General features: G+C 41.7%; 1 protein-coding gene across 4 annotated transcripts in view; it reads left to right on the top strand.

The window, feature by feature from the left end:
* CETP (cholesteryl ester transfer protein) overlaps positions 1-15,183 on the top strand; it is a 102,311-nt gene that overhangs the window by 59,219 nt on the left and 27,909 nt on the right. For all 4 annotated transcript variants that reach the window (XR_003857733.1, XR_003857734.1, XM_029608723.1 and 1 more), the window contains exon 9: positions 37-216. Coding sequence is in view for 2 of the 4 variants with exons in the window: in XM_029608723.1 (XP_029464583.1) it covers positions 37-216 (180 nt within the window). In the remaining 2 variants the exon portion in view is untranslated. The remainder of the gene's footprint in view (positions 1-36; positions 217-15,183) is intronic.

Here is a 15,183-nt window from a genome sequence, read left to right on the forward strand (position 1 = left end):
TGGAAATCTCAAGCACACTGTCTCCTTCTTTTAAAGGGCCTTCTCCTCTACAAGAATTACACGGTGTCCTTCAACGAGTCTTTGTTTGCTCCTTCATTGTTAACCGAGTCCAGGATGTTATATTTCTGGTTTTCTGAGCAAGTCCTCAACTCTTTAGTAATGGCGGCTTTTCTAGATGGGCGCCTAACAACGAATATAACAGGAGAGGAGTTAAAGGTATGGATTTTCCTTTCTTATCTCAAACACATATGTTTCCTAAAACTGGAGGTCAAACAAACTACTTATAGATTATACCTTTTCATTGGATGAATTTAATACTAACTTTGGAGAGCTATTTTCCCTCAGGTCTGATGAGATGAAGGGACTACAAGTTTTAGAAATCTAGTCACAGATATATTAAGTTAGTCCATTAAAATGATTTCTACAACTTGCTTGTTGATCTTAATCCATATCTAAATAGATTAAGATGGCAAACGCATTACTACTTTATTTTAAAAGTGGGAGGACAGTTAAAATCCAACAATAATAAAATGTGATATGGTGTCTTACAGTTACAATATAACACTTAATGCTGCAAAGTAGTATATGATATATCATATTAGAGCAACCTATCTGCTCAGCTGACTCTGAAGGTAAGTTTCAAAGACACTTCTGCAGGTAAAGTAATGCTTTACATACTGAAATTACCATTTTAGAAAACTGCATGGTCAATATGCACATAAAATTACACACATACACACTGTACACACATAAAATTACATACATACATGCTGTACAATAATTACATACATACACACTGTACACACATAAATTACATACATACATGCTGCCCGAATATCGCTGCAGCCCAGTAGCAGAACTAGACGGCAGACTCGGGAATAACACTGGCAAACGGCGGCCCCTGAAGAAGGTTCCCAGAAACACGAGCCGTGTCATCCCTGCTGCACATCTGCCTACTTCGCTACGATAAGTGTTCATTTTTCTCAATGCTTTTTATTACATTGTAACCTTGATGCAAGGAACTATTACTAAACCTTGACAAAGAGACCAATGATTATAACAGTTTGATACGGTGTAACAAAAATTTTTATCACCGCATAATATCATTCATGGCGTTGAGGTATATGCAAATGCATTAAAAGCCTTTCCATAATATGAGGTCTCCTTGTCTACAATATATCTCAGGCTCGAGCTATCTTCGGTATTACATGATGGTATTTTGAAATAATTTGTTAAAAGAATCCATCATAAGTAGACAGTTTCAAGTTAAAAGTACAATAATTACACACATACACACTGTACACACATAAAATTACATACATACATGCTGTACAATAATTACATACATACACACTGTATGCACATAAAATTACATACATACATGCTGTACAATAATTACATACAACACACTGAACGCACATAAAATTACATACATATACATAACTAGCACATAATTACATACATAGATGTTGTACACACATAATTATATATGTGCACACTGTACGCACATAAAATTACACACGTATAGGTTATACAAACTCATAAAATTACATATGTACACACTATGCACATAAAATGTACACATGCATAGGTTATACACACATAAGATTACATACATACACAGTGTATGCACATAAAATTACAAAAGTATAGGCTATACATATATAAAATTACATATATATATACAGTTTGCACATACAATTTACATATGCATAGGCTATATACACATAAAACTACATACATACACACTGTATGCACATAAAATTACATACACACTGTATGTACATGCATGAGGAGAAGCATTCTAGGCAGTGGAGTTGGGGCAGAGTTGGAACTTAACGTGCATGCTTTTTTATTTTAAAAAGCATACAGGTAAATTCGGCAAAAATATATGCATTGAATAGCAGGTGTAATTGTGTGCAGGTAGTTACACCAGAATCATTTTCAAAGTGGACTTATGCACACTAGTCAGCTTTGAAAAGTGGGGTAACATGAATATATTTGCCAACAAACTTATCTGCTATGTTTAAAAATTACCTCCTCAATGTCAGCTGGGTTGAAATGATCCTTGTGGCTGTGTAGTGCAGAGTGTGGTATACTGTCAGAACAAGACAATTGTCTTTGAATAAAGTATTTTCTTCCATGTTTTTGGGGCATGTTGTGCATCTTGTTCCCTTCCTAGTAATACTCTAATTTCTCCTGAGGATATCCAGGAATACATATTCTAACATAACAACTCCAGGATGCTGAGCAAAGACTTTAGAAGGCAATTAGTTGTGTAGCCCCCAGAACAAAATCCTGAAATTGGAGAGTACATTTTTTAAAGTTATTTTCTACTTCTGATGGAGTTTTCTACCTATTAACATTATATCCTGTAGAGAAAGTTGTAACTTATGTATTCAACTACTGCATACTTTTGAAACTGTACAGTAGTTGCTCCTGTACAGAACAGTGAGTTTTGGTCAATCACTCTACTTTGCAATAATCCTGTCACTAAATATCATGAAAATGTGCAGTTATACTAAAGGTTGCTAATCTATTTATTTATTTATTTGTTTGTTTGTTTTTTCTCTACTGATGTTCAACTGGTTTTATCACACCGGTTTACAGCTTAACAATGGAATCTATAAATATAGATTTCGTATTTTACATTGCAACATTGTAACATGATTAGTTTTGTAACATGGATAAACTTTGAACCTTGTAACATTGTGACATTGTAATATGATTAGTTTTTGTAACCTGGTTCACTTTGTAACATGAGTGATTATGTACCAAGGGTAACTATGCAAAAAGAGTAATTTTATAGCAAGGGTGACTTTGGAACAAGGGTAACTTTGTAACAAGAGTGACTTTGTAATAAGAGTCACCGTTTGGACTGTGGAGAGATATAAGAAGCAATATGTTTTATAGTAGAGGGAGTACCAGCATTAAAGTTTTGTAGCGTCTATAATGACATAGCTTGAACAGTTGGTGATATAAAATTATTATGGCAGAGGTGTAGGTTTTTGAGGATTGATGAGAGGTGTTCAATTCTTTTGATGTTTGAGATTGATCTTGCTGCTATATTTTGAAGTAGTTGTAGTAGCCTTAGAGTATTGGATGGGAGGCCCAGGAGTATGGCATTGCAATAGTTGAGTCTGGAAAATAGTAGGTCTTGAAGTACTGTTCTGTTGTCGAGGTTGTAAAGTAGTGGTTTGATATTTTTGAGAACCTGGAGCTTGAAGAATCCCTCTTTTATTATTGTGTTGATGTAATTCTTCATGCTGAGTTCGTTGTCGATGAGTACTCCGACATCTCTGACTGTGAAGGTTGTTTTACTTTTTGTGGTAGGTGATGAGTCATTGTCTTTGAGAGTTGAGATGGTCTTGTTGTTAATGTGCAGTATTTCTGTTTTATTGTGGTTGAGGTTGAGGGACATTTGTAATAGAAGGTGAGTTATTTTCTGGAGGTGGTTGTCCCAGGTTTTTAGTGTGTGTGTGATGTTTTCTTTTATGGGGAGTAGAATCTGAACATTGTCAGCGTATAAGAAGAATGTTAGATTTAGTCCTGATAGGAGCGTACATAGGGGAGGATGTAGATTTTGAACAGGGTTGAGGAGAGGGATGAACCTTGAGGTACTCCATGAATGAGGGGAATTTGTTTGGATTCCATAGTGTTGATTCTGACTTTGTATGATCGGTTTGTCAGGTATGATTTGAACCATTTAAGTGTGGTATTGCCTAAGCCTATGTCTCTTAGTCTGTTTAGTAAGGTTTCATGGTTGACAGTGTCAAAGGTGGCAGAGATGTCAAGTAGGATGAGGATGTATGATTGTCCATGGTCGAGGCCTCTGAGGATGTTGTCTGTGAGGGACAAAAGGAGTGATTCGGTGTTGAAGTATTTTCTGAAACCATGTTGGAATGGAGACAGGAATTTTTTATTTTCCAGGTGTTTGGAGAGTTGGCAGTTGACAATTTTTTCTATGATTTTGGCGATGAAGGGAAGGTTGGAGATGGGTCAATAATTTGATGAATTGGCTTTGTTGGGTTGTGTTTTTTTGAGGATTGGTCTGATGCTGGCGCATTTGAGAGCATTGGGAAAGGTGCCTTGTTCTAGTGAGATGTTCACTATGTTTGCTATGGGTCTGGCAATGGTGTTTGTGATTTGCTTTAGAAGCTTTATGGGAATGGGGTCGATGGGGTGTGTGGCTGGGTTAAGTTTCTGTATTATTGCTTCTACTTCAGTTGAGGCAACTGTTTGGAATTGAGTCCAGGATGATGAGGAAACTGTTTTGATTTGAGTCCAGGATGATGTTGTAATGTGTGCTGGGATAGGGGCAAGCTGGTTGGTGTGTGGGTTGGCAGCGATTATTTTAGCAATTTTATTGTTGAAGTAGTTGGCAAGTTCTTCACATGTTCTGGAGGAGTTTTCTTGATGAAGTGGGTTGGGGGTGGGTTGTATCAGGTCGGTAATGTAGGCAAATAAGGTTTTGGGGTTGAATTGGTGGTCGTGGATTTTTTGGCATAGTAGTCTTTTTTGGCCTTTTTGATGTCTGTTCTGTAAATATATAAAATGGTTCTATATCTATCTCTTAGTTGAGGGGATGGGTCTTTTCGCCATTTTTTTTTTTCAGATTACCTTAGGAGGTGTTTGGTGGTTTTTAGCTCCGGCGTGTACCAGGGTGTTTTGTGTTTATTGGCAGTCTTGATTACTTTTTTGATGGTTGGGCATTTGGTTTTTGCCACTTCAGAGTTGATGGTTATCCAAGAGTTTGTGGCAATATTTGCGTCATTCATATCCAGGTCTTTTAGTTTGTTTGGCAGGATTTCGGTGAGTTCGTTGTTTGGGCATAATTTGATGAATTCTATGATTTTCTTGGTTCGGTTTGTTTCTGTAGGTGGGTGATTCAGTTGTAGATTGGTGTGGATGATTTTGTGGTCTGACCATGGGATGGTGGAGGTTGCAGGGGGGTGGGTCTGGTCTATGTGATTATTGCTGAAAATTAGGTCTAGAGTGTGCCCAGAGTCATGGATGGGGGAGTTTATTATTTGTTTGAAGCCAATGGCTCTCATGGTTTCAAGGAGTAGTTCACAGGTTGGTGAGAGTGATGTTTTGTCCATGTGCAGATTGAAATCCCCTAGCACGATGGCAGGTATGTCCATGTTGATGTTGGTGAAGATAGTTTCAATTAAGGCGGATAAATTGCATTGTAGTGTTCTAAGAGGGGCATATAGGAGAATAATTTGTAGCGTATTTGATTTGAAGAGGCTGATTTCAATGGGGGGGGGGGGGGAGTTTAATGGGGTGGAGTATGATGTTGTGTTTCTTTAGGGCCATGAATAGAATGCCACCACCTTTCTTTTTTGGTCTTGGTATGGAGTATATGTTGTAGGTTGCTTTGGGTAGTTGATTGATGAGGGCAGTGTCTGTGTTTTTGAGCCATGATTCCGTTATGCAGAGAATGTCGGGATGGGAGTCATTTAGGAGGTCGTGTATTATTGGTATCTTTTTGGTGATGGACTACATGTTGAGTACTAGTAGCAAAATTATAGAGAGGGTTGTGATTAGATTGTTTGAGTGTGTGGGGATTGTGATGAGTTTTCATCTTCTGATGGTGTGTGTTGCTTTTGGGTTGCAGTCGGGGGTCATGTTGGTTTAGGGTTGGAGGTGTGTATTTTGGGTGGATATTGGGGAGGGGGTATGGGGGGAGGTATGGGTAGAGAGGAGAGGTGGGTGGAATGTGAGCATGTGTAGTGTGTGTTTGGAGCTGTTGCTGGGGTAGTTCTGTCGGGGTGGGTTGAATGAGGGGGGTGTTGAGATTGATGGGATCAGGGGGAAAGGTGAGGGGGAAGGGTTATTGCGAGAAGGGATGTGGTTGGAGGTCTTTGCGGGGCGGCACTAAGGGGGGTGCAACAAGGGGCAGGCTTTAAAGGGCTTGGTGAGGTAGGGTTCGCCGATGTTGGTGGGCGGGGCTTACTGCTGTTCAGGAGCGTCGGAGTTGGGCCTTCCGGGGTGTCCCCAGGTGGTTTGCCGTTGGAGCGAGGCGAGCTGAGGCATGCGGGGAGAGCCCTAACCCCGGCGGGTTTGCGCCGATCATGCGGGCTAGCAGGGGAGGCCAAAATGGAGAGAGCAGGCGTCCGGCGTAGGCCCTTTAAAGGGCTCGGTGAGGTAGGGTTCGCCGACATCGGTGGACGGGGCTTATTGCCATTCGGGAGCATTGGAGTTGAGCCGTCTGGTGTGTCCCCGGGTGGTCTGCGGTCGGAGCGAGGTGAGCCGAGTCATACGGGGAGAGCCCTAACCCTGGCGGTTTCGCGCCGCTATGCACTATGTTCCATTGATCACTTTGTGGGCAATTCAGGAGAAGGTAGAGTGCAGACATATTAAAAACGTTGGTTCATTATTTTTTCTTTTGATGCATGCTGGCCTTCCATGACCACAGTGTACCTTTGTAAGCTATTATTTTTAAAGAGAAATATGAGGCTTTTTATATTTGTTGTCATGCTGCTTTGTTCCCCATTATTTCCTATGGAGCATAATCACCTTAAGCATTTGAAAATACAATTACAGTAAATGGGACCAAGCTGGAACTGAAGTGTGAGGAAGCATTTTCAAGTTCTTGTGCTTACTGTTTGTTGACATCACACATGAACATGCACTGTGTGCTTCCTATTCCAGATGTTGCTAATGTCAGTAGAGTAACTGGACAAACCTGAAAGGGATAAGTAGCCTGATAAGTAGAATGCGTGTGTGTGAATGGGGAGGGCTGATTTAAAAGCTTTAATAAACGGAAGTTATTTGACTCTTCTAAGATATGTGAGGATTCTTTCCATTCTTTGTAGTATAGAAATGAAAGTATATGCCAGAGGCAGCAACTAATTTTTGACCGTAGATTTTTCTTAGTCTCATATGGGGAGTAAATCAATCCCATTTTGACATCCATATATATACAATTAAACAGGATAGAACAAAAAAGCCAAATAGAAGATTTCCTAACAAAATCCTGAAAGAATTTAGGACCCTTATCAGGCAAACTGACATATGGATATGGTCTGTCCTCTAATAATGCTCTTTAGTAATGATGATTATTACAAAGGAAATGATTACCTCAGACTTTAAAATCACCATATAGGTAGGATGGATATAGAATGATAATTTCAGTTCAGGAAAAATCATCCTGGCATCTTAAACTATTTTCACTCTTTGAGTAATTATTGAACATATAAAAAAGAGTAACCAATAGATTTAGCAAATATGGGCCAGGATTCATCATTCCTTGTGGAATGATGAACACGGCGGTAAAGGGGGCGGAGGGGGGGGGGTGAGGAAGGGGGCAGTTGGGGGATAGCCTGCAGCCGGCCGCACCACGGTGGTGTGGTTTTGCCTGCTGCAGTGCAGCCATGCTGCACACTGTCGAGGGCATAGCGCCATCATAAAAGGTGGTGCTATTTCCTGCGCTACTGCCGGTGATAATGTTCTAAACATTATCGCCGGCAATGGTGCCGCCGGCCTATTTCCCTAATCCCCTCCCTACTTCCTCCCCCACTCCTCCCCTCCACCTAATTTGAATGCTACCGCCGCGATAAGGCCATTATCACGTGCAATAAGGCCCTAACACACGCGATAATGGCCTTTCGCGGGTTGGAAAATAGCCCCCATGATATGTGAGTCATAGAGCAATGATGCATAGACCAGGGTTTCCCAACCTGTCCTGGGGACCCCACAGCCAGTCGGGTTTTCAGGATGTCCACAATGAATATGCATGAGACAAATTTGCATATATTGAGTCTCCATGGTATGCAAATTTATCTCATGCAATTTCATTGTGGATATCCTAAAATCCTAACTGGATATGAGGTCCCCAGAATAGGTTTGGGAAGCCCTGGCATAGACAGTCCAAACATCTCATTAGAGATTTTTTTCATGCAGGACTGAAGCCCAGCAGCACAGAGAGAAAGTACAGATAAACGTTTCCAGTCACATGTGTTCTGAGTCTGAAAGCACTCTTCTGTATCTGTACACTTGTGTTTGAGTGATAAATAGCTGCAAATAGATACAATACTCTAGCAGTAGCAGCAAAAAAGCAATTATACATTATCACGGTCAAGAATAACTATGGAAACTATTTAACATTGTTGACGGGCTCCTGGGGAATTCAGATATGAGAGTTGGAAACTGATGTAAGACCCCAGACTGTGAGATCTAAGCTAGCTTCTTTTTCAGTTAAATTAAGAATCCACAGAGGAATATAAGGAAGAAGCTGAAAATGCCAGAAGTGTATGGGAGGTTAAGGAGGGAGTAAGTAATGATGACAGGTACCAGTTTTCCTCTAAATTGGAGGAATTTAAAACTCTTTTGCTTTTGGAATTGAGAGAGTTTTTGAAGTATGTAAGAGCTATTCAGTGTGGGCCAGATTTTCAAAAGGTTACATGCGCCGGGCCTATTTTCAAAATTGCACCAAGAAAGAGCACTTGATGTGGTCTACTTGGATTTCAGCAAAGCTTCTGATATGGTCCTGCACAGAAGGCTGATTAATAAAGTGAGAAGACTGGGAGTGGGTCCCAAGGTGGCGGAATTGATTACAACTTGGTTGACTGACAGATGTCACAAATAGTGGTAAATGGAACTTACTCTGAAGAGAGAAGAGTGATGAGTAGAGTTCCTCAAGAATCAGTTCTAGGGCCAGTTCTATTCCTATCTTTGTGAGTGATATTTCAGAGTGATTAGAATGTCTTTTTGTGGATGAAACTAAGATCTGCAGCAGAGTGGTCACGCCTGAAGGAGTAGCAAGATTGAGAAATGACCTAAGAAAGCTTGAGTGGTTGAAGGTTTGGCAGCTGGGATTCAGTGCCAAGAAGTTCAGAGTCATGTATTCAGGGTGCAGCAATCCAAAGGGTGGTTGTATGTGACGAGGGGGGGGTGGGGGTGGGGGGGAGGGCTGCGAATCACTGATGTGCACAGGCTGAGAAAGAGACCTCTAGGTGATAGTGTCAAATGATCTGAAGGCAAGAAGGAAATGTGACAAGGCTGTGGCTAAGGTCAGAGGGATCCAGAGCTGAATAGAGAGGCATAACCAGCAGGAAAAAGACTTTCAAATACCTGAAAGGTATTAATGATGCACAACAATTAAATCTTTCCTGATGGAAAGGAAGTTGTAAAACTTGGGGTTACAATATGAAACTCAAAGAAGGTAGACTCAGGAATATTGTTAGGAAATATTTCTTTCTTTTTTTTTTTTTAATTCGTTTTTATTGAGTCATTAAATTCAATAACTATACACAGCCTCAAAAACAGCCATAACAACTATATTGGCCCAGAGCACGGCCATAATGACCCTCCTTTTAAATTTTACCTCATACCCATAACAGAAACAACCCCTACAGGAATAGAAACATTCACGACCACAAACACACTCGCTCATAAGCCACACACATACACCCACCCACCGAGAGCAGCCACCGCATATCATAACATGTAGAGCAACACACGTGCCCCCACCCACTTACTACCTTCAATTACTGAGAAGTACCTTATCTCATAAAGCAAACTAGCCCTCCATGAAAAGAAAAGATTTCTGAGTTTCCACATCTCTTTTCCAAAGTAGTTCCAGCTGCGCAGTTTGATGCAGCAGTGCTTTCCACTGAGTAAATGAGGGTGCCTCCTCCAATTTCCAACTCAACAAAATGGACTTTTTTGCAAGAAGAGTTGCCACAGCAAGAAATTTCCTACCACCACAGCCTTGTCACAATAGCCACTGCTATTACTAGCAACGGTAACATGGAATAGACTTAGTTTTTGGGTACTTGCCAGGTTCTTATGGCCGGGATTGGCCACTGTTGGAAACAGGATGCTGGGCTTGATGGACCCTCTGTCTGACCCAGTATGGCATGTTCTTATGTCCTTATGAGGTAACAGTCACCCTTTATCCCAGAAACAGAGATACACAGAAACCCAGACTAAGAAATACTACGCTCAAATAATTTGTCTAAATAAGTCATAATTTGGTGCCAAAAAGGTTGAAGTTTGGAACATCCCATAAACATATGACAGAGGATACCTGGACTGGTTTTACATTTCAAACAAGTATCGGAATCCCACAATTTCATCAGGGCACCCCATACCCTGGTAATGTATGTTCTATGTAATAACTTACACTGAATTTCCGGCATGGTGGCAGCTAGATAATGTCTGTAGAGCATTGTGAAGGCACGAGACAGCAAATCTGGTGGAATGTCAATGCCCAGATCCTCGCTCCATTTCTCAGCTAAACGAGTCAGGTGAGGGGAAGGTAGGGCAGATAGGAACTGTCCCGCCCAAATAGCTATTTTATTGAACTTAGGAGGAGTCTCCAGAAAACTTTCCTCAGCATCATTAGGAGTCATAAGAGAAATATTACTTTTATAAAGACTATGGCAATAATGACGAGCTTGTAAGTAAGCAAAAATATGGTGTTTCGGTATATCCCACTCCTCTCGCAACTGCTCAGACGAATGAAGATAGGAAGATTCTGAATCCCCCTGAAAGAGGGAGCGCCCCACTTGGGCAAAAAATCCAGATACCCAGACAGCTTCAAAAAAAAAGGCAAAACCAACGTACTTCAAACCAGCAACTCCAACCACCACAGCCAAGCTTTTCTTACAACTGTGAGCCAGAGTGCAGACACTTTCAGAGAGAACTGCTTGCTATGATGTAAGTGACAACCCAAAAAAAGAGCAAATAAGATCCCCATTCAATCACAACAAAATACATAAAAGGAATCCACAGTATTAATATCTCATAATACCACGCCCAAAAAAGTTTCTATAATATCATTTTTATAATTAATTTTTTATTCAAAGTATTATTGTAGAAAGAACCGCATCAGCAAGCCTGACGATGTGCCTTATATCCTTAAAAGGCCGACCGGACTATTCAATCATTTGCGGTTTAACATTATAAATTTCTCAAAATTTTTAAATGTTTTGATTTTTCAACGAATTTTCAAACGACTGTCAGAGCAACAAGAATTCGTTGAAAAATCAAAACATTTAAAAATTCTCCAAAATAGCAGTATTTTTCTAGCATGCTTAGTGTGAGCTTGATAGGCTAGAATATGGCCTTGCTTGACAGCCTTAGCCACACTCCAAAAAAAGGGACAGGATCAATACCAGGGCCACTGTGAAGAGTAAAATAGCACAACCAAAATGGCCAGGGTCTAAAATAGCCAGTCCAAAACAGAAGAAAAAAGCCCCAAAGCAGTCCCATGTCAGTCAGAAAACAAAAGAAAAACAGGGACTATCCATAGAAAAATAATGGGACCGAAGATCACAAATCCACAACATGAAAATCAAGGAAGCAAAGAGGCACAGCAAAACCAAAATGGCACTACGTGGTGAGCACCGAGCTAGCCAGGAACAAAACCGAGGCCATCATGTGCTGCCAATGGAAACAAAGGTAAGAGAAAAGTACCGGATGAAACTGCGCCATCACTCTGGAAGCTGATCCATAAAGTCCTTTGCCTCATGAACCGAAGCAATCAACTTGGTCTCCTCATTGAGGAAAACCTGCAACCTCTCGGGCTATTGAAGGGAGAATTTAATCCTGCGCTGATACAATTACGTGCAATACGGGGTAAGCTCCCTGCGCGCCGCCTGCACTTTGCTGGAAAAGTCCGGGAAGTGCAATAGTTTGGCCTCCTGAAACATAAGTTCCCTTTTGATATGATAAGCCTGTAGAATTCTGGCTTTATATATAGTGTTAAACCGCAAATGATTGAGTAGTCCGGACGGCCTTTTAAAGATATAAGTCAGATTGAATTCGACATAGTCCTCCTACTTACCCCTAAAAAAAGCAGCAAAACGCCTGTCAGTATACAGATAAGGTGGCATGGACCAATGAAATTGACCAAAAGGCTTAGGGACCATATCAAGTGTAATGAGCACCATGGCATGGTCAGAAAAAGGAATATCGTGAATCTCACTAGCTACCAGTTTATTAAAAAGAGACTCAGAGACAAGAATGTAATCCAGTCTTGAGTACACATCATGCATATGAGAATAAAAGGTGAATTCCCTATCTTCCAAATGTAGGGTGCACTAAGGGGCAGATTTTAAAAGCCCTGTGCACTTAAATCCAGCTGGATTTAAGCGTGCAGGGGGGTTACGCGCGCCAAGCCTATTTTGCATAGGCTGGCGATGTGCGCAAGCCCCGGGACGTGCGCATGTCCCAGGGCTTTGAAAAAGGGGTGAGAAGGGGGCATGGGCGGGGTGCCGGTCCAGGGTCAGTCCGGGGGCGGGAACAAGGCCTCCGGCACAGCGGCCGTGCCAGGGCATTGCGCGCCGGCAGCCAGCCAGTGCATGTTATAAAATTGGGCATAGATTTGTGCACGCCGGGTTGCGCACACAAATCTACACCCGCACGTAGCTATTAAAATTCTGCTCTAAGTGTCTATTAATTGCAACTCTTGAGACGGGAAACCCACCCCCAGGTCGGATTGATGTTTTTTAGGAGTCTTGGCCGGTTTACAGTCCAGCAAGTGATTGTCAATCATGTTAAAATCACCTTCTGTAATGACCGCATACCCTTCCCAAGCTGAGACTTTAGCATGAGAGTAGAGAAAAGATTGTGAAAATAAACATTAGGTGCATATAAATTGACTAGAACCACTGTTACGGGTTCAGACCGTGCACACTGGTACCCTGCCCAGGCTAATCTCATTTAAACACACAATTACTGGGATTATACCTGGGGGCTTGAACCCAGGGGCTTATCCCTACACAAATGGCCATACACAATTACTGGGTTTATACCTGGAAGCTTGAACCCAGGAGCTTATCTGCAACAGAAAGAGCTACAAACAAACTTTGATTCAGTACATCACGGTTCCAGGTAAAGTAAGATTATTTGAGCAATAGGAGGATAGAACAAATAAAATCAGATCAAATAGAAGAAGTAATGTTAAATAATAACAATTGCTACATAGATATAAAAAGCTTACATCTCCAAAGGATCAGCCGTACCAACATGTTCAGGGCTCTCGCTCTCCCCTCTCTTTCTCGCTGCCTCCTCTTATACACTACAAACGCTTGTGGAAAAAAGCGATGTTCCCTCTCTCTGAGTTCTTATCATATTTCAGACACAGCTGTGGCCTTCTTTCTCTCGCTCAGGCTTTAGTATAAGCTAATTGCTAGTTTTCTCATCATAGACTTAGTGTATAACTAAATAAACAAGCTCTTGCCTGTTCATAAACATTTCACAGTGTAAGACAGTAAACAGGAATTCACTCAGAGGTTGGCCTATGGCCTTCAAATTAGTTTGTGTCTGGGTGAAAACTCTGAATCCATACGGCCTATCCTCTGTATACATCCTCAGCAAAAAGTAACAAAAAATGACTCCAACAACCACCTACATCTCTTGTAATTCTCCCACTACAATGACATAACGGCCATTGGGGTCAGCGTACCATTTTTCCTTCGTGAAACTAACCTTTTTGCTAATCAAAATGGCCACTCCCCTCTGCCTGGAAGTAAAGGAGGAGAAGAAACAGTGACCAACCCACTCTCGCTGCAGTTTCTGATACTGCCCATTTTCCAGATGGGTTTCCTGAAGAAAAGCTACATGAACCCCATGTTTTTGCAAATCAATAAGAAGCTTTTTCCGTTTATTCGGAGAATGTAAGCCATCAAGGTTAAGAGAAGACAAAATTAGACATGAAAAGAAACATTGGCAGACATCCAAAGCATAATGCAACCTACTAAAGGAGGAGGGATCCCACAGCATAGATCCACCCCCCCCCCAAAGTGTCGTAGGCACCCATAAACAAAAAAGAAACTGAAAAGCAACTACACAATAACATTCACAACCATACATACATACAAATTGCACACAATTCCACCCGCCCATCAAAATAGTCAACCCAGACTCTCAAACCTTCGATCAAGAGAAGCACCCTAGAAACAGCAGCGAAGCAGTGGACACTTCGTCCCTCACAGGCAAGAGTCACCCATTATCCATCGAGGCCTTGTGGAGACAGTAAGGTCACCAACCAGGCAATCCAGCTGCAATCAAACATCAGACAAGAATCATTGAAACACTGATAAAGTCTCATGGTGTGGCTAAATGCAAAACAAAAAGATCTCCCCTACTGGCTGTGAGCATGTAGGATAAGTTGAGCAGGCCAATAAACATGCGGGCAAGAAATAGTCATGTTGCAGAAGATATTCAGAAGGCCAGGGCCACTGTGAAGAGTAAAATAGCACAACCAAAATGGCCAGGGTCTAAAATAGCAAGTCCAAAACAGAAGAAAAAAGCCCCAAAGCAGTCCCATGTCAGTCAGAAAACAAAAGAAAAACAGGGACTATCCATAGAAAAATAATGGGACCGAAGATCACAAATCCACAACATGAAAATCAAGGAAGCAAAGAGGCACAGCAAAACCAAAATGGCGCTACATGGTGAGCACCGAGCTAGCCAGGAACAAAACCGAGGCCATCATGTGCTGCCAATAGAAACAAAGGTAAGAGAAAAGTACCGGATGAAACTGCGCCATCACTCTGGAAGCTGATCCATAAAGTCCTTTGCCTCATGAACAGAAGCAATCAACTTGGTCTCCTCATTGAGGAAAACCTGCAACCTCTTGGGCTATTGAAGGGAGAATTTAATCCTGCGCTGATACAATTACGTGCAATACGGGGTAAGCTCCCTGCGCGCCACCTGCACTTTGCTGGAAAAGTCCGGGAAGTGCAATAGTTTGGCCTCCTGAAACATAAGTTCCCTTTTGTTATGATAAGCCTGTAGAATTCTGACTTTATCTGTGTAGTTCAGGTAGCAAACAATAACCTGGTGAGGATATTTCTGGTCCGGTCCCCCGGCTCCCAGTCGGTGTGCAGTTTCAACCAGAATTGGCCTGTCTGCTAGACCGAGCTACAAATACTCCGGGATCCATTTTTCACATAGCCTCATTAGTTCTTCTCCATGCAGCGACTCAGGGACACCCACGATCCGCAAATTATTTCTGCAGCTGTGATTTTCCAGGTCCTCAATTTTGACCTTGGGGGACCTGTGATGGCTTCCAAGTTCGGTCGCATTGGATTCTATGACCGCCATATGCTCTTCATGTTCAGCAGCCTTGCTGTGCACCCCTGTCATGGTAGACGCGTAGGCTTGAAGGCTTCCACTTTATCACAGATTTCATCCACAGAGGCCTGAATACGCTGCAGTTGATCC

The sequence above is a fragment of the Rhinatrema bivittatum genome, chromosome 7 (assembly GCF_901001135.1).
Source record: "Rhinatrema bivittatum chromosome 7, aRhiBiv1.1, whole genome shotgun sequence".
NCBI lineage: Eukaryota > Metazoa > Chordata > Amphibia > Gymnophiona > Rhinatrematidae > Rhinatrema > Rhinatrema bivittatum.